Genomic DNA, 20,813 nt, shown 5'->3' on the forward strand with positions numbered 1-20,813 from the left:
CCGACCCTCAGAGCACCCTAGCCAGGCTCCCACCCGATCCCTGCAACACGTAACCACACTTCACCTGCATGTCCCTGGACACTAAGAGGCAATTTAGCACGGCCAAACCATCTAGCCTATACATCTTCAGGAGAAAAGCGGAGCACCCGAAGGAAACCCACGCAGACACGGGAGAATGTGCAAACTCCACCCAGACAGTCGCCCAAGGCCAGAATTGAACCCGGGGCTCTGGTGCTGTGAGGCAGCTACCCACCATGTCACCCAATGTTTAAGATTGTGTGCCAATCAAGCAGGCTGCTTTGTCTTGGATAGTGTTGGGATATTGAGAGTGTTGTTGGAGCTGCACTCATCCAGGCAAGTGGCTCTCACCCTCCTGACCGGTCTCTTGTGGATGATGAACAGGCTTTAAAGTCAGGAGGAGAGTTACCCACCGCAGGATTTCCATCCTCGGACCTGCTCTTGGAACCACAGTATTGATATGGTTAGCCCAGTTCAGTTTTTGGTCAACGATTATGGGGTATGGGGATGGCGATGCCATGATCGTCATTTAATTATAATTAGGAAACTGACACTTTTAGTAATGCCTCATTAAATACTCCGGAATTGTGAAATAAAATTAAGTTATTCACAAACCTCACGTAATTGCCACAAGGAGTGCAATAGGCAACCCCCACTCATATACTCCAAAAACAGGTACAGAGGCAGTCTCTCCGTTCGACATCCCAACAGTTTCACAATGGACTCATGGTTACAGACTTTGATGTGGAACTTCAACAGGTCCAAGAACTCTAACACCTCCTTCGCATTTGCATTATCTGGGGAATACAAGCCAAAAACACAATTCAGTTTTATAGATTATGGACATAGTGAGGCAGGAGAAAACAGGCAAGGATCAATGAAAAACTTTACAACCAGCTTCCAGCTAAACGTGGGACTAGGATTTTGGATGGTCTCAAGGGAAAGCGCGACCCTCCTCACAGCATCTGGAAGAGCACTTCTGTTCCTCCTGGCCCTGGAAAGTCTCTTAGTCTTTCCCTCCAGCTTCCAACCTGGCAGAAAAGTCATCCAAACTCAGACTCTGGTTATGAAAGAGTGGAAGACCTACAAGATCTATAAAGACTCCTGCCTACATTAGAACAGGCATGCTGTGGGAGAATGAGGAAGCGTTAAGCCTGCACAGGTAAGTAATTTGCTCCTTCTGAACTGCTCACCACCCTGTTAGTGCTAATGAAGAACATAGCTCCTCTGAAAAAACAGCTCCCTCTGCTGACAAAACTCTGCTTCAACCTCAATAGCAGAACATTCCACATACATCACTGCAGGAGAAATAATTTCCACCACAAGCTATTAACACAGACAGAACAAAGACTTGGACAAAAGAGACCATTCAGCCCAGAGTCCTTGTATGATCATTTAGTTAAATCTTATTTTTTTTTTTTAAATGGTATTATTGGCACAGATCTCAGGCCGGACATACAGCCCAAGAGTACCCAAAGTCCCAACATGCCGACCTGCGTGGAAATTGGCCTGAATATTTGAACTTCCAATTTCTCCAACCTCCGGGACCCTCGATGAATATCCCCGACCTCGAGCTACAGTTGGAGACTTCAGACATTTTGGTAGAACTTACCCAAATGGTTACCCAGAAAATGTTACATTAAAACCAGATCTAGCTCTAGCAATCCCTCCCACCTGACCCAACTACCGGCACCCCCCAATCACCCAGCTTCTCCACCTGTCAAGACCAGGCTAGACCCCATCACCGACTACCCCTCTGAACCTAGCTACCCTACCCTACCCTACCCTAGCTACATTCACTAACTTACCATCAGCAGCTGGTGCTGGAAAAACATAGCAACATCCAAACATTAGAACGCGGTAGGCAGCTCCCTCCACTGCCACTAAAAGGTCCTTCATGAAAATGACAGAACACATCACCATGACGCACATCAGCACAACCTCCAACGTTCAAACATCAGATCATCTTTGCTTCGGATTGAGCTGGGAGGCTGAGAGATGACTCCCAAAAAAAAAAAAAAAAAAAATCTGCTTTCCCCAGAAACCTTTCACATCTTTCACACAGATATACATGTTAATTCATATCGGGCTCTGCTTCAGAGAAAGCGTGAAGGAGAAGCACCATTTAAGATTTGTCATCGGAGGAAGAGGGTGAGCATGGAGATAGCAATTTAGATTTGTTATTTTTAAATGATTTCATTAAATGCAGATGTTAGCCTCATCTATGCACGAACAAATTCTATGTTTAAGGGCAAAGGTCACTTTAAAAAAAAAGGTTCTGAACGGTCAGCTTCAAATACTCACCCAAATGATAGCTAGACAAAAAAAATTTCAAAATTATAAAGCACACACAACCCATTATGCCATGTCCCCATCACACTTCCATGTGAAAAGGCTTCTAATTGACTATTCAGATGATGCAATTGGCATCTCGGTATATTGTTTACAATCGAGGCACGCACCACTGGGGCATTTAGAGTTTATATATAGTCTCCCTGCAAAGCATCAGCAGCAAGTGTTACTGCAAAGATCTTTCAACAGAAATTGGCTGTGTTCATTGCCCCACTGTTACATCAATTAACATTTCCCATTTCGGTTGAATTTTAACCTGTAAACTATGTATTCACAATGAAGTGGGCTTAACTTGGCATTGCGAAACAGCGTGAAACAAAGCATTAAAAAATGGACCCCGAGGGGTGGATATTCACCGTGTAGAAGAGAATCATGATTCGGGAGACTTCCTGACATTGTGATCCTGCCTCCTGCCTGGCATTGCTCGCCCATGTTATCTCCAGGGTCTCAGTGTTAATGGCAGAGAGTCGGGGAACTGCCTCCTGAAGCAGGCCCAAGGCGGGAATGAAGGTGGGCAGATGTTAAACACCCTAGCACTCCATCCTTCACCTCCCTCCCACCCCCACTCCTATGCCCCTTTACCAGAATTTGCACGTCGTATGATAAGATGCTCATGAAACTGTCAAAAACTTCAAAAAAAAAATTGCCCTCTCAGGAATTAAAACTGTTAATCTGAAGAAAATTCCCTATCCGTTTGATGGCTTTATCGACAATGCTGAACTGAATCCATTAATGGGATTTGAAGCTCAGCCAAGCATTAATGACGAGTCAACAAAAGTTCCCAAGAGCTAAATAGATGGAGATAGATAGATAGAGAAATACAGCACAGAACAAGCCCTTCGGCCCACGATGTTGCGCCGAACTTTTGTCCTAGGTTAATCATAGAATTTTGGACAATTTTTCATGGCCAATCCACCCAACCTGCACATCTTTGGACTGTGGGAGGAAACCGGAGTACCCGGAGGAAACCCATGCAGTCACGGGGAGGATATGCAGACTCCACACAGACAGTGACCCTAGTCGAAATCGAACTTGGGACCCTGGAGCTGTGAAGCAATTGTGCTATCCACAATGCTACCGTGCTGCCCTTAAGAAGAAATTAATCTACACTCCATTATTCTACCCTAATCCAAGTACCTATCCAATAGCCGCTTGAAGGTCCCTAACGTTTCCGACTCAACTACTTCCACAGGCAGTGCATTCCATGCCCCCACTACTCTCTGGGTAAAGAACCTACCTCTGACATCCCCTCTATATCTTCCACCATTTATCTTAAATTTATGTCCCCTTGTAATGGTGTGTTCCATCTGGGGAAAAAGTCTCTGATTGTCTACTCTATCTATTCCCCTAATCATCTTATAAACCTCTATCAAGTCGCCCCTCATCCTTCTCCGTTCTAATGAGAAAATGCCTAGCACCCTCAACCTTTCCTCGTAAGACCTACTCTCCATTCCAGGCAACATCCTGGTAAATCTCCTTTGCACCTTTTCCAAAGCTTCCACATCCTTCCTAAAATGAGGTGACCAGAACTACACACAGTACTCCAAATGTGGCCTGACCAAGGTTTTGTACAGCTGCATCATCACCTCACGGCTCTTAAATTCAATCCCTCTGCTAATGAACGCTAGCACACCATCGGCCTTCTTCACAGCTCTATCCACTTGAGTGGCAACTTTCAAAGATCTATGAACATAGACCCCAAGATCTCTCTGCTCCTCCACATTGCCAAGAACCCTACCGTTAACCCTGTATTCCGCATTCATATTTGTCCTTCCAAAATGGACAACCTCACACTAGTCAGGGTTAAACTCCATCTGCCACTTCTCAGCCCAGCTCTGCATTCTATCTATGTCTCTTTGAAGCCGACAACAGCCCTCCTCACTATCCACAACTCCACCAATCTTCGTATCATCTGCAAACTTACTGACCCACCCTTCAACTCCTTCATCCAAGTCGTTAACGAAAATCACAAACAGCAGAGGACCCAGAACTGATCCCTGCGGTACGCCACTGATAACTGGGCTCCACGCCAGTCTCTGTCTTCTATCGGTTAGCCAGTTCGTTATCCAACTGGCCAATTTCCCACTATCCAATGCCTCCTTACTTTCTGCATAAGCCTACAATGGGGAACCTTATCAAATGCCTTACTAAAATCCATGTACACTACATCCACTGCTTTACCTTCATCCACATGCTTGGTCATCTCCTCAAAGAAGTCAATAAGACTTGTAAGGCAAGACCTACCCCTCACAAATCCGTGCTGACTATCCCTAATCAAGCAGTGCCTTTCCAGATGCTCAGAAATCCTATCCCTCAGTACCCTTGTAGAAGTGGATTTCATTTGGAACTTCGCTGATAGGGTTAATATAACAGTTCTGAAAAGCTCTGTGAAAGAGATGTCAACAGGTCAAGGGATGGAATATAGGGAGTGTGGCATTGGTACTAATTAATGTTCTGACCCGTATCTGTAAAAGCAGAGAGGTCAAAAAGGCAAAGAATGGAATGAATGGGAACCGTTACTTTATTGCAGAGATAACATAATTAAGCTCGTTTGACCAGTTGGAACAAATAAACATTGAAATGTAAGAGGGACTGTCTTTAGAGTGAGTTGAGCCATATGGCCATGGGATACAAAAACCTTTGTATTAATATTGATAGTGACTTGTGCTAATGATTATGTCAAAAATAACCTCCCGACCTCGAAGAATAATTCCATATATGTACATGTTCTGGATCCTTGCCAAATCATAGGTGTATCTAGGAATTTAAAGGGACCACCTCTAAGCTGTGATTGTATAAAGAGACAGTCCATATTTTGGACTTTGGCACTTCTCGAAGGTGGTTACCCGACTGCTTAGAGATTTGTCCCGGCCGTAAATAAACGAATATTCGTTACTGACGTGTTCGAGTGTTTTACTTCTGGACTGACGATCAGATACGTGAAAGCGCAATTCACATTTTGTGGCCCGTACGGGGATCTCCAGAGGGGTCTGCGCAACTAACCGGCGTAATCGACTGAGCTCGTTCAAAGTAGAGGACGAATTTGGCCCCCAACGTGAGTAAAAATTTGTTTTCCACCTTGGTATTCGCCTACTACCAGTTTGATCGTTGCTCAGCCTTGCCGTTGGTTTGTCGAGAAGCCTCTGCGAGATCCAGGTCAGTCCAGCGAACCCGTTTTAAAGAGGGTAAGTGAGTGAACCCTGTGGTTATCGTCTCTAGGGGCAGCCTGGGACTGCCGCCGTGATTCCAGGCAGCGTTCGCTGGAGTTACGGGCGGGGTTGCCAGGACTGCTAGAGGCAGCCTGAGGAGCCGCCGTGATTCCAGGCAGCGTTCGCTGGAGTTACGGGCGGGGTTCTCAGGATTGCTAGGGGACGGTTAACGGGCTGTGGGCTCCGGACGGGACTGCCGCCGTGATTCCAGGCAGCGTTCTCTGGAAGTTACGGGCGGGGTTCTCAGAGCCTATCCCCCGGTGTAACCCATACCTTCACTGAAGAATTTTACCTACTTACCCCTTAATGGCATTGGTGTCCTGGGTCCTGTGTTATTAAGGAAGTAAAGTAAGCTAATAACCACTTAAAATCTGGTCTTCTTGAGTTGAATTAGCTGTTTAAATTCGGCTGCTTTCCTTGTCTATCCTAGTGGGTTATCGTTGATATTTGCTTACAAAGTCAGTTACAGATTTCCTTGTCTTTCTCCAGCAGGCTGCGTCTCTCTCCCTCTCTCTCTCTCTCTCTCCTGTTGCTGTGACAGAGTGCTGCTGCTTCTGCTCCCTGGGTTTATATTCTCTTTCGAAGAGTTATTAAGTTTTAACGACTGTATTGTATATGGGCTTGTTTCACTTTGATAGTTTAAAAGTATCTTTGATGTAAACATCTTACTACAACTCGTTATTCATTTCAGGCATATCGTCTCCTCTCAGATTTGATTTTAAAAATGCTTTTGTTTCAATAGTTAACTTTTATTTCTGTGATTTCAAATCGTTTAATTTTCCAATTGTCCCCAGTTCATAACTTTGCCTTTGATTTTGACTTAAATGATGTTTCTCGTAGCCAGGTCATCTCCAATTTTCTTTTAATTAACTTGATGTTTGTAGAATTTTACCCCTTAAATTGACACTAAATTTGACTGAGCATCTTCCATTCTTTCCAGCTGTTTACTAAGAGAGTTTATTTCAATTAAGGTGTGAAACTTTGCTCTTAGCTGTGTGCTAAAATTTAACTTGGTTGTGACTTGAAAGACTTGCCTGTTTTAAACATTCGTCACTTAATGCAATTGAAACTCTCATCCATGCTTTTTCAGATGCTTTCTGAGATAGTTACATTCCATGAAGGTGTGAGCCATTGTTTTAGCTTACCACATGAAGCCTGTGTGTCTGCTGAAACCTGCTTGTGCGCAAGAATCTGCATTTTATAACCCTGCTCTTTGCAGCTGCTATTAACCTTTTGTGCGATCTTTCCCTGTACCCTCTCAAACCAGATATTGCCAGGCTTTCATGTTTCAAATTACACATTTTTCTGTATTATCAAGAACCCACCGCAAAGAAATTAATTGCCTTGTGGAGGGAATACTGTCAGTTAATGAAAGATGCATCTATACTGGCTAGCTGGCAGGCAAATGCCTCAAAATTGGGTATTGGCCTCACCAAAGGGGGAATTGTTAAAACAGTAGAGGTCTTAAAAAGGGAATGTAAAGAATATAAGAAACGTAAGAATGCTACTCCTCCCCCCGGCGCCGGTCAGCAATGCGAAGCAAGGTTGGGGGGAGGGGGACGATTAGGATGAGGAACATCTGTTCAATTGCGGGGGACGTCAAAAGCCCCCACAGCCCCCACAGCCACCTCCGCCACCGCCCCTGGAATGTGATCAGTATTATGAGTAACTCAGTATGTTCAGAACTACATTGGTCTCAGAATAAACAGATAAAGAATTTGTGCTGGGCAGTTTCGAAACTGCTGCGTTGAAATTGACACTGCATGGCTCCGCAGGGTCCTAGTGCCCGCCGATCACCAACAGTCACTAGCAGAACCGCCTCAAGGAGGCACTCCTCCAGGCCCCTGCCCTTGGTCGACCCTTATATGATCGCCCTTTTCAGCTCTATTGCACAGTCCTTGCCGACTGCGCCACAGCTGTCCTGACCCAACGCCACGGCGACCGCTGTCGCCCGGTTGCATACTACTCCTCTAAACTCGATCCGGTAGCCCTTGGCTATCCTATCTGTACCCAAATTCTTGCAGCTATCTACAACAGCCTGCAATCGGCTGCTAATATTACCCTCCAACAAGATATCACTGTCTATAGTTCCCATTCTGTTACGGCCCTTTTGGGACAGCTACAGACTCAGCATCTCACGATGGCTCGTCAGAATAGATATGAGATTGATCTCCTTAATAACCCAAAGGTCCAGTTTGCCCACTGCACCACTATCAACCCTGCTAACTTTTTGACGCATCCTCCCACAGACATGCTCGACCCAACTCATGACTGTCTGCAACTGTTGCAGGATGTCTCCTCGGTTCGAGACGACCTCTCCGATATACCCCTCCCAAGTGCAGATTGTTCCTTTTTCACCGATGGAAGTTCTTCCGTCGGCGAAAGGGGGGATAGACAATCTGGCTATGCAATCATCGATCAAGACGGTGACGTAGTAGAAGCAGCAGCATTTGAAGTTCCCTTTTCTGCCCAACAGGCAGAATTGTTTGCGTTAATACGAGCATGCATATTGGCACAGGGGAGGAAGGTTAATATTTATACAGATTCCCGATACGCCTTCGGGGTAGTACATGATTTCGGGCAATTATGGAAAAACAGAGGATTTCTAACCTCCGCTGGTACACCCATCTCACACCAGCAGTTAGTAACCCAGTTATTGCAGGCCCTTATGCTCCCAGACAAGATAGCGGTGATAAAATGCGCAGCGCATACAAAAGGCACGGGACTGGTGGAAACGGGCAACAGGAGAGCGGACGAGAAGGCAAAAGAAATTTCTAAATCTGGCAAACTAATGGTGCCTAGAATGATGAGGCAGACTAAAACCCCCTCGGGAAAGTCCCCCTCTGAAAAACCTATGCCAACCATTGCTGACATAATCCAAATGCAGGAGGACGCTCCTGCAACTGCTGTAAATATGTGGAAAAACTTAGGATGTATATATGATATCGAAAATAAGCTGTGGGTCACCCCGGTAGGACAAACATGTATGACCGATGCATTAGCAGCCTGGGTGACCGAATGTGTACACTTTGCAACTCACTGTGGAGCTCGTGCCACAGGGGACATATTGTTAAAAAGCTGGTGGCACCCACGACTGCAAGAAATGGCCCAACAAATTAGCAGTCGGTGCCTAATCTGTCAACAGCACAACCCCGGTAAGGCCGTCCCCTGTGATCCTGGCACAACCCCCTTACCTGAGGGTCCATTTGAGACCCTGCAAATGGATTACATTGAGTTGGAAAGATGTCAATGCTATAAATATGTTAGTCATTGTGGACACTTTTAGCAAATGGATCGAGGCCTACCCGACTACGGATAACAAGGCCTCGACAGTAGTTAAGGTGTTAATGCGAGAAATTGTCCCGCGATTTGGGATTCCAGCCCGGCTGAGCTCTGACAATGGTCCCCACTTCATAGGTCAAATCAATAAGGAATTCTGTGCTCTGCTAGGAATAAAGCAACAGTTTCATTGTGCCTACAGACCACAAGCCGCTGGAGTGGTGGAAAGGGCTAATCAGACTCTAAAGACTAAACTCGCTAAACTACAAGCAGACACTGGGGCCACTTGGCTCAAACTCCTACCTTTAGCACTCTTCCAGCTACGTGCCACCCCCGCAGGAAAAACTCGCCTAAGCCCAGCGGAAATACTATATGGCAGACCCTTTCGAACGCCTTGGGACAGCAGTGTTCCACGGAATGTTCAATTCCATTACATGACTACCGAGATGGCTAATTATATATTAACACTAACTAGAATTTTGAAAGGATTACACTCCCGAGTTCGTGCCACCCAGGAAGAAGTCCCCTCCATTACTCATGACGTCTCCATCAACCCTGGGGATTATGTCCTAATTCGAAATTGGACACGTAAGGGTTTGGAACCTCGATGGGAGGGTCCCCTACAGGTTCTACTCACTACCCCCACTGCAGTAAAAGTGGAGGGACGGAACGCATGGGTACATATGCACCATTGTAAGTTAATTAAGTATCCATGATGTTCTAAACTTTTCCTTTAAGTCCTAGGAACACGAGTACCAGGATGAAGTCCCTCTTCACCGTCACAATACTCGCCACCCTGCTCTCTCTCGCTGCATCCGGAAGAGGGAGATGCCCGTATGGAAGCTGACGTCCACCCCTGTGCCGAGAAGGAACCCCACGATGTGGAACAACGACAGGTCTCCGATGGATCACCACCGCTATCAAAACCTGCCCAACCACCGTTCCTCCCGATGACCAGAAGCGCCGATTCCTGATTACGTACATGGTTCTAATGTACGATCGCCGCACATGCAGGTGGAACCACCGGTGCATTGATAAGGACAGGGTACAAATTTTACCATCAAGGACTACTCACCCCTACTCGCCTTCCAGAAGGAAGCGGGCAACGCACCATGTAACGGCAAATTCTTTTCTGTTTATGTCCTATGTCTATGCTAAGAAAGTGGGTGTCTCCTCTTGCTGGGTATGTACACAGGTCCCGACCCATGCCCGTGGAGGCGTTCCCTTGATATCTGTTCCTTTCTCGATCGAACAGACGGCTGCATGGGTTATATTCCAGACAGTTCAGAGAATATCACGCGTCTGGTAACCCATATCAGAGATGGAGTACAGCGCTTGCGACTCGCCGGTCAGGCTGACTGGTGGAGCTGGATGTGGTCCAATTCTTGGGCCACTTACCTATTCCATGGGCTCATTATCTTCGTTACCATCTGTTTGTTGCTCTGTATCATAGCTACTGGTGTGAAATGCCTATGCAACCGTTTGGGTGCCACTGCATTACCACAGATGCTTCAGAGATCCGCCCTAGACGAAAAAGAAAAACTGGTTCCACCTACCCCTGACCTATATGAGGAAGTGGCATCCTGCCGGAGCCTAGTAGAGGAGGAGTACCTCCGCCTCGCTCTCATTTCCATCTAAAGTATCCTGAGTGTTATGTGATCAAGGAATGATCAAAGGGGGGAATGTAGAAGTGGATTTCATTTGGAACTTCGCTGATAGGGTTAATATAACAGTTCTGAAAAGCTCTGTGAAAGAGATGTCAACAGGTCAAGGGATGGAATATAGGGAGTGTGGCATTGGTACTAATTAATGTTCTGACCCGTATCTGTAAAAGCAGAGAGGTCAAAAAGGCAAAGAATGGAATGAATGGGAACCGTTACTTTATTGCAGAGATAACATAATTAAGCTCGTTTGACCAGTTGGAACAAATAAACATTGAAATGTAAGAGGGACTGTCTTTAGAGTGAGTTGAGCCATATGGCCATGGGATACAAAAACCTTTGTATTAATATTGATAGTGACTTGTGCTAATGATTATGTCAAAAATAACCTCCCGACCTCGAAGAATAATTCCATATATGTACATGTTCTGGATCCTTGCCAAATCATAGGTGTATCTAGGAATTTAAAGGGACCACCTCTAAGCTGTGATTGTATAAAGAGACAGTCCATATTTTGGACTTTGGCACTTCTCGAAGGTGGTTACCCGACTGCTTAGAGATTTGTCCCGGCCGTAAATAAACGAATATTCGTTACTGACGTGTTCGAGTGTTTTACTTCTGGACTGACGATCAGATACGTGAAAGCGCAATTCACACCCTTTCCATTACTTTGCCTACCACCGAAGTAAGACTAACTGGCCTGTAATTCCCAGGGTTATCCCTATTCCCTTTTTTGAACAGGGCACGACATTCGCCACTCTCCAATCCTCTGGTACCACCCCTGTTGACAGCGAGGACGAAAAGATCATTGCCAACGGCTCTGCAATTTCATTACTTGCTTCCCATAGAATCCTTGGATATATCCCGTCAGGCCCGGGGGACTTGTCTATCCTCAGGTTTTTCAAAATGCGCAACACATCTTCCTTCCTGACAAGTATCTCCTCGAGCTTATCAGTCTGTTTCACACTGTCCTCTCCAACAATATGGCCCCTCTCGTTTGTAAATACTGAAGAAAAATACTTGTTCAAGACCTCTCCTATCTCTTCAGACTCAATACACAATCTCCCGCTACTGTCCTTGATCGGACCTACTCTCCATCTAGTCATTCTCATATTTCTCACATATGTGTAAAAGGCCTTGGGGTTTTCCTTGATCCTACCTGCCAAAGATTTTTCATGCCCTCTCTTAGCTCTCCTAATCCCTTTCTTCAGTTCCCTCCTGGCTATCTTGTATCCCTCCAGCGCCCTGTCTGAACCTTGTTTCCTCAGCCTTACATAAGTCTCCTTCGTCCTCTTAACAAGACATTCAACCTCTCTCGTCAACCATGGTTCCCTCACTCGACCATCTCTTCCCTGCCTGACAGGGACATACATATCAAAGACACACAGTACCTGTTCCTTGAACAAGTTCCACATTTCACTTGTGTCCTTCCCTGACAGCCTATGTTCCCAACTTCTGCACTTCAATTCTTGTCTGACAGCATTGTATTTACCCTTCTCCCAATTATAAACCTTGCCCTGTTGCACCTGAAATATCCCTCTCCATAACTAAAGTGAAAGTCACAGAATTGTGGTCACTACCTCCAAAATGCTCCCCCACTAACAAATCTATCACCCGCCCTGGTTCATTACCAAGTCCTAAATCCAATATGGCCTCCCCTCTGGTCGGACAATCTACATACTGTGTTAGAAAAGCTTCCTGGACACACTGCACAAACACTACCCCATCCAAACTATTTGATCTAAAGAGTTTCCACTCAATGTTTGGGAAGTTGAAGTCACCCATGACTACTACCCTGTGACTTCTGCACCTTTCCAAAATCTGTTTCCCAATCTGTTCCTCCACATCTCTGCTGTTATTGGGGGGCCTATAGAAAACTCCCAAAAAGATGACTGCTCCTTTCCTATTTCTGACTTCAACCCATATTACCTCAGTAGGCAGATCCCCCTCGAACTGCCTTTCTGCAGCTGTTATACTATCTCTAATTAACAATGCCACCCCCCCCCCCCCACCTCTTTTACCATCCTCCCTAATCTTGTTGAAACATCTATAACGAGGGACCTCCAACAACCATTTCTGCCCCTCTTCTATCCAAGTTTCCGTGATGGCCACCACATCGTAGTCCCAAGTACCGATCCATGCCTTAAGTTCACCCACCTTATTCCTGATGCTTCTTGCATTAAAGTATACACACTTCAACCCATCTCCTTGCCTGCAAGTACTCTTAATAAACTAAAAGAGTGGAGGAGATGGCCCCTTGTTGCACTGGTTCAAAAGGCTAAACAGGTGAATGAGCTGTCAATCAAATAAGTCACCCATTGGTTCCGTTGTTTCAAAGGCTTAACAGATGGCTGGACTGTCAATCAATATAAAGATTAAAGCATAGGGTCCAAATGGCATATTCAAATCGGAATACCAATGCGTGCAAGAGAGTACTTTATGCATCTGAAACTTCCACAAAAATGACTTTAACAACCATGTCCAACATCAATCACTGCATTAAAAACAGATTATTACACAGCATCTAATTATAAGTATGACATGTGAAATTGGTAACAACTTATAAACTGGTTTGTCAAACGATTCCTGACTCCGGAATAGGCATCCTCTTAAGATTCAACGCCCTTCTAACGTGACGAGGTTCACACAAGATTCAGAAACCCATCCCACCTCACGGAAAACCTCAAACTCAATTAAACATAAAATTGAGGTCAATTTGGCATTCCAACATCAGTTAGTATGTTGGGTTAGGATCTCCCATGTTACCCGCACCATTCATAATGGCAGCTGGTGGGCATTGATTTTGGATTTCAAGCCCCCCCCACCAACCACAACCCCGCATCCCCGTCTCCATTCACTTGAGTTTGCACTGTGTCAAGATATCGATAAGTCGGCATTCATCCCTAAAGCCCCACGACCACAAGCACTACTGTTATTGAGCACGACCAATGTTTACTATTGTGCCTCTTGATTCAGTGCAATTTAAGAATGCTTCAATGGTGTAGTTTCCGAATTATAAATCATTCCCACATTGCAGGAGGCCATTCGCCTATTGAGTCCGCACCGACCCTCTGAAAGAGCACCCTACCCAGGCCCACTCCCCCGCAACCCAACCTAACCTGCATATCTTTGGACAGTGGGAGGAAACCGGAACAGCAAGAGGAAACCCAGGCAGATATGGGGAAAACGTACAAACTCCATACTTTTCCACATTTCATACTATCCTGTGCTTAGCCTATAGGATTTAAACTATTGAAATGGAGCAAAGGGTAAAATCTGGAATGTCTTGGAATTCAATATAGTACAAGAGCTATCAATAGAAAAAGAATACGAGGATCACGTGGGTCATATATGCTCTAAATTGACAAACAAAAGTTAAATTGTACAAAAGGAGTACCTCTATACAGTCCAAAACGGACTCTAGGTGAGGCCTTAGCGTTCAGAATACTATTTATCCCATTGTTAAAGGCTGTAAGAAGTAGAGTTGAGTATCTAAAAGAAGAAAGGTGTGATTGGAAAGCATGAAGGAACATTGCTCACTTACCATGGAGAGACTTAAACACGGCTTTCACTTCCCCAGAGCTGTCCATAGTAAGGATATTGGCCTTGTATATTGGTCCATAGCTCCCAGTCTGCATATACTCCAAATTCCCAGTTAGGCTCTCAGCTGGAATTTCCCACCGGCTTAGAGAGGTGTCCCGGCCTGCAAGAATCCGTTCTGTTGCATTCGTCATCGATTCATATTCATTCTCCAACCGCTTCACAGGCTGAGGTTTGTCTGCATAAAGATTCAGGTTCAAGAACTACAATTACACTCAAAGCAAGTTAAAGAGGCTGCAATCAAACAAACACAAAGATGGAAGAACTGGATGAAGTGCAGACATTGGATAGCATGTAGAAAGGGCCATGGAATGCAACTACAGGACTGTGACGGGGGTTCAGAATTTTGTAGAAACCAAAATTTAAGGAGCCCAATGATCATGATTTCAAAGTAAATCATATTGAGAAAGCAAACACAGAAATCAGATCGAGCAGGTACTATCCCCACTGAAGGTAATTACAAAACAACCTCAAGCAGTTTCCATCTATTGGTTTTGGAAGCAGAAAGCACAAGTGAGCATTTGAAATTGATTTGATCTTCCTCACACAGCATGTTTAGCAGATGACTACGAGACCCCTTTTATTCCCTCAGCATCAATGCTGAACTTGCTCTCTTAGTGCAAGGTGCGGTCGATTGAGAAGACACCCTTTGTGGGTTTGGAGCCAACCCTCACGAGTTCACTGATAACATCCTACGGCTGCCTAAACCTTCTGCATTGCTTCCAGCTGCCTCGTAAACACTTAAAAGAAAGGAAAATGAAAGGATAAAAAGCAAAATAATGCAGATGCTGAAAAATGAAAGGATAGCTGGACTGTTGTTCAAACTCTGTTCAGACTTGCTGGGACGAATGGTAACCATCTGTCGTACATAATTCTATGATAAGGATAGAGATCTTCACACAGTTGCTCCTGGTACCAACTTGCTAATTCTTCACATTCAACAATTCCAAAATCATATAACTTTCCTTCAGGAATTCCTTTCCTCTGTTCCCATTACACCCAAGCTGGGATTACTCAATTATTCTTCTTAAAAAAAATCCATCTCCTTAAACATTCACTCCGCACAGTGGCAGAGGTGTGTACCATCTGCAAGATGCTCTGTGGCAACTTGCCACGGGTCCTTTGATGGCACCTTCCCAAACCCGCAGCCTCTACCCATCTAGAAAGACAAGGCCGCCAAATGTGTGGAAATATCATCAGCTGGGAATTCCCCTCCAAGCCATACAACATCCGGACTTGGAACTATATCGCCGGTCCTTCACTGTTGCTGGGTCAGAATCCTGGAACCCCCTCCCTACCAGCACTCTAGGTGTGCCTACACCATGTGGACAGCAGCGGTTCAAGAAGGCAGTTCACTTTCTCCAGAGCAATGAGGAGTGGGAAACAAATTCTGGCATAGCCAGCGATAACCACGTCCTGTGAAAGAACAGACGCTATGAGAAACACCCCATGTTAGTTGTACATTGCATCTTGGCCCATCGACCTGCAGGACTGCAGAACAGAAGAACAAAGCTCCCAACATTTGCAGCCTGTCTCAGGTACAGAGGATTGCCCACCTTGCAGTATTATGACGGGAGCACGCTCCCTCTCTTGCTTCATCTTGCAGGTCTTCCATATGACTATAATGATCAAAACCACTGATGAGACGCCAAGGATCACTGGGATGATGATAACCCCGTTGTTTATACCATTCACATCTGTGAGGGAGAGGAAGAGACAGATATCTGTTGCGTTACCCTCCTTGTGGCAAAACCTCAAATGCACAACACCCAAGTTTCTGTTGATTAAATCTTCTGTGACACTGAAGCCAGGAGTTAGAATGATTCAATACAATGTGGCTAGCGATAATGAGGAATGCTCCCTTTATTCTGTCCTGAGAAGGCTAGTGTGTCCATTTCACCATTTGGCACACTTGCCATGGTGTACTTTCTTTGAGTGGAATTGCCAATTCACTGTGGAGGTGAAGCAGTTCGGCATCTAGAGCCAGACACTTCACGAAGTTGCAACAACAAAGCACTGCGGATGAAATAAAAACTAGAAAATGCTGTAAACACCCAGGTCAGGCAGCACCCGTGCAGCGAGAAACAGCATCAACGTTTCAGGTCCAAGCTCATCAACCTTATTTTTAAGCAGAGACTTGATACAATCAGTCCAAATTATAAAAAGCCATTTTATCTGATCTTTCCTGAACATTAACAAGGGCTTTTATTGGAAATAAGACGAGCTGTACCGCGCATGCATTTGCTACACCACTGTAACCTACAGTTACATTTTTAAAAACAATTAATGAGAAGCATTAAGATCATGAAGTGCATAATATAGAAAATACAGAAAGGAAGGAGTTGCATTTATATAATGCTTTTCAGGACCACGGGATATACTAAAGAGCTTAACAGCCAATGACGCACTTTGTTGTAGTCACTATTAAAATGTAGGAAACGTGACAAACAATTCGCACACATAGGGGGAGATGGTGCTAATGGTATTGTCACTGGGCTAGTAATCCAGAAGCTGAGGCTAATGCTCTGGGAGTCAGGGGTTGAAGAACCACTGTAGGTGTTAGTGGAATTTCAATTCAATTAATAAAAAAAATCTGGAATACAAAGCTAGTCTCAAGTAATGGCGATCATGAAACGATCGATTGTTATGTGGCCGAATGGCCACCTAAGATGACGTCCTGCATAGGATGCTGGGAGAATTGGCGAAGTTTAAGGACAAGCTCAAATAAACATTGATGAATAAACTGCAACCCAGACTCGCCAATATACAGGGAAAAGGCCATCACCAGGCCATCCCAGGGACAATAGGGCTATCATGTCAATCATTCTCATCTACCAGACACAACGGCACCTGCATTCCTTATTTGGAAGAGCTTACGTGCCCCAGACACCTACAGACATGGCTGGGAGTGATGTGTTATGTGCTCTGGGATAACACAGGCTGCAACTGGATGCAGCTTTAACCAAAAGATACTCCAGACCTTAAAGTTAGTTCAATCTGATTTATTGAACCAGTAGCACAGTTCTCTATGAGTTCGACTCTCTGATAACCTAAGTGTGGTTACTCTGTCTGACTGAACCACACTAGCTCTTAGCCACGTGCTGGAGGTGTGATACTGTACATACACCCTGACTCACTCTGTAGATGTTCATCAGTGGAAAGAGGCGGAGTGCGAGTGCCTCGTGCCTTTCATGGTGAGAGTGTCCTGCCTGCTCATTGGTCATGCCCTGTTCTGTGTTCATTGGCTGCCTGTCCTTGCCTCATGTCCTGTTCTTTGTGTTCATTAGCTGCCTGTCTGTATATCATTATCTGCATGTCATGACAGGGAGTACACGCCCTGCAATCAAGGTGGCCGGCTCGGATTGGACTTGGATCGATCAGGGTGATCGAACCCTGATCGATTGATTGGTAGCATAGCAGGGCCCGCCCAAAAGGGCGCAAAATCAATGAGATTGAAAGGTGCTGCGCCATCCCACAATCACTCTGCAGCAGCAACAGAACAACGCTGACCTTCACCGGCCAACATGAGGAAAACCATCATGCTACCAACAGAAGGAATACCAGAGCCTTGAACAGACCAGACCGAGCACTGAGGACTACAGGATTCAGTACACAGATATAAAGGCCAATATCTGTCTGGTACTTGCTAGTCACTCTGAAGTTAACAATAATAATAATAATAATAATAATAATTGCTTATTGTCACAAGTAGGCTTCAATGAAGTTACTGTGAAAAGTCCCTAGTCGCCACATTCCAGCACCTGTTCGGGGAGGCTGACACGGCAATTAAACCCGCGCTGCTGACATTGTTCTCCATTGCAAGCCAGCTATTTAGCCCAGTGTGCTAAACCAGCCCCAAGTCAAGGTCTCCTATGAACTTGTAGTACTCTGTAGTGTAACTTATGGTGATGGTGTGCTTGTTTAACCATAACACCGTACAAATACCGTTTGATTTAAACAAGTACACTTGTAGTCATTTGTCCACCGTATACGGTTAAGACACACTGTGGTAGCAACAGTTGTAAAAACCCATCTGATTTACTAATGCCCTTTAGGGAAGGAAATCTGCTATCCTTACCGGGTCTGGTCTGCATGTGACTCCAGACCCACAATGTGGTGGACTCTGAACTGCCCTCTGAAAATGGCCCAGCAAGCCACTCGGTTCAAGGGCAATTAAGGATGGGCAACAAATGCTGACCTTGTCAGTGACACCCACATCCTGCGAAAGACTTTTTTTTTTAAATCGCAGAAACAGCAATGAGATAATGACCTAACAATTGTTTCTGGTGTTGCTGGTTGAGAGTTAAATATGGGAAGAATGCCCTGCTCTTCTTCAAAATATTGTCGCAACATTTTAAGATGGAAAGGGATCTTAGCAACTCAGCTGAAAGACGGCATCTTCCACAGGGCCGCAACCCCTCAGTGCTGCACAGGAATATCAGCCTAGATTTTGCACTAGGTGTGTGGAGTGGGATCTTCCTGGAATCTATTATCTTCTAACTCAGAGATGGGAATGCCACCACGGATCGTGCAATTCCAGGAAAAATGTTAAATTGAACAAAGAGAAAAAGATAAACGGTGACTTACTACATCGATTTGAGGTGCTGTAATTGCACTGCAGGCTCATCAGACTTGAAGCAGGTGGTGCGAGGCAGCTGACAGGATCTGGAAAACATACAACTATCAGACATGAGGAACATTAAAAACCAATAACGTGTCAGATACACTCAAATTCTAGAAGCAGGAGACATTGGTTCAAGGTAAGTGGCAGAAGGTGCAGAGGGGACAGGAGGAAGAACTTCTTTTTTTTTTAAAAAGCACAGAAATGACATCATGACATCCGGGCAATAGTAAGGGATGACATCGGTGCTATGGAGGATAAGGTTGAATCCATTTGGGTGGAAATCAGGAATAGTAAGGCGAAAAGTCACTGATAGGAGTAGTCTATCGGCCACCAAATAGTAACATTATGGTGCGGCAGGCAATAAACAAAGAAATAACTGATGCATGTAGAAATGGTACAGCAGTTATCGTGGGGGATTTTAATCTACATGTCGATTGGTTTAACCAGGTCGGTCAAGGCAACCGTGAGGAGGAGTTTATAGAATGTATCCGCGATAGTTTCCTAGAACAGTATGTAATGGAACCTACGAGGGAACAAGCGGTCCTAGATCTTGTCCTGTGTAATGAGACAGGATTGATTCATGATCTCATAGTTAGGGATCCTCTCGGAAGGAGCGATCACAATATGGTGGAATTTAAAATACAGATGGAGGGTGAGAAAGTAAAATCAAATACTAGTGTTTTGTGTTTAAACAAAGGAGATTACAAGGGGATGAGAGAAGAACTAGCTAAGGTAGACTGGGAGCTAAGACTTTATGGTGGAACAGTTGAGGAACAGTGGAGAACCTTCCAAGCGATTTTTCACAGTGCTCAGCAAAGGTTTATACCAACAAAAAGGAAGGACGGAAGAAAGAGGGAAAATCGACCGTGGATATCTAAGGAAATAAGGGAGAGTATCAAATTGAAGGAAAAAGCATATAAAGTGGCAAAGATTGCTGGGAGATTAGAGGACTGGGAAATCTTTAGGGGGCAACAGAAAGCTACTAAAAAAGCTATAAAGAAGAGTAAGATAGAGTATGAGAGTAAACTTGCTCAGAATATAAAAACAGACAGTAAAAGTTTTTACAAATATATAAGACAAAAAAGAGTGGCTAAGGTAAATATTGGTCCTTTAGAGGATGAGAAGGGAGTTTTAATAATGGGAAATGAGGAAATGGCTGAGGAACTGAACAGGTTTTTTGGGTCGGTCTTCACAGTGGAAGACACAAATAACATGGATTGGAAATGAGCAAACGTGACGCCACTGTTTAAAAAAGGAGGTAGGCAGAAAGCAAGAAATTATAGGCCAGTGAGCTTAACTTCGGTAATAGGGAAGATGCTGGAATCTATCATCAAGGAAGAAATTGCGAGGCATCTGGATAGAAATTGTCCCATTGGGCAGACGCAGCATGGGTTCGTAAAAGGCAGGTCATGCCTAACTAATTTAGTGGAATTTTTTGAGGACATTACCAGTGCAGTAGATAACGGGGAGCCGATGGATGTGGTATATCTGGATTTCCAGAAAGCCTTTGACAAGGTGCCACACAAAAGGTTGCTGCATAAGATAAAGATGCATGGCATTAAGGGTAAAGTAGTAGCATGGATAGAGGATTGGTTAATTAATAGAAAGCAAAGAGTTGGGATAAATGGGTGTTTCTCTGGTTGGCAATCAGTAGCTAGTGGTGTCCCTCAGGGATCCGTGTTGGGCCCACAATTGTTCACAATTTACATAGATGATTTGGAGTTGGGGACCAAGGGCAATGTGTCCAAGTTTGCAGATGACACTATGTTGAGTGGTAAAGCGAAAAGTGCAGAGGATACTGGAAGTATGCAGAGGGATTTGGATAGGTTAAGTGAATGGGCTCGGGTCTGGCAGATGGAATACAATGTTGACAAATGTGAGGTTATCCATTTTGGTAGGAATAACAGCAAACGGGATTATTATTTAAACAATAAAATATTAAAGCATGCCGCTGTTCAGAGAGACTTGGGTGTGCTAGTGCATGAGTCACAGAAGGTTGGTTTACAAGTGCAACAGGTGATTAAGAAGGCAAATGGAATTTTGTCCTTCATTGCTAGAGGGATGGAGTTT

General features: G+C 44.8%; 1 protein-coding gene across 1 annotated transcript in view; it reads right to left on the reverse strand.

Annotated features, from left to right (window-relative positions):
• The window catches only part of si:ch73-206d17.1 (tyrosine-protein kinase STYK1), a 99,944-nt gene that overhangs the window by 38,135 nt on the left and 40,996 nt on the right, over positions 1-20,813 (reverse strand). The window contains exons 2-5 of the mRNA XM_038773700.1: positions 18,707-18,784; positions 15,676-15,816; positions 14,064-14,297; positions 634-815 (exon numbers count right to left, since the gene is read on the reverse strand). Of these exons, the coding sequence (XP_038629628.1) occupies positions 634-815; positions 14,064-14,297; positions 15,676-15,816; positions 18,707-18,746 (597 nt within the window). The 5' untranslated portion in view covers positions 18,747-18,784. The remainder of the gene's footprint in view (positions 1-633; positions 816-14,063; positions 14,298-15,675; positions 15,817-18,706; positions 18,785-20,813) is intronic.

The sequence above is a fragment of the Scyliorhinus canicula genome, chromosome 16, assembly GCF_902713615.1.
Source record: "Scyliorhinus canicula chromosome 16, sScyCan1.1, whole genome shotgun sequence".
Lineage (NCBI taxonomy): Eukaryota > Metazoa > Chordata > Chondrichthyes > Carcharhiniformes > Scyliorhinidae > Scyliorhinus > Scyliorhinus canicula.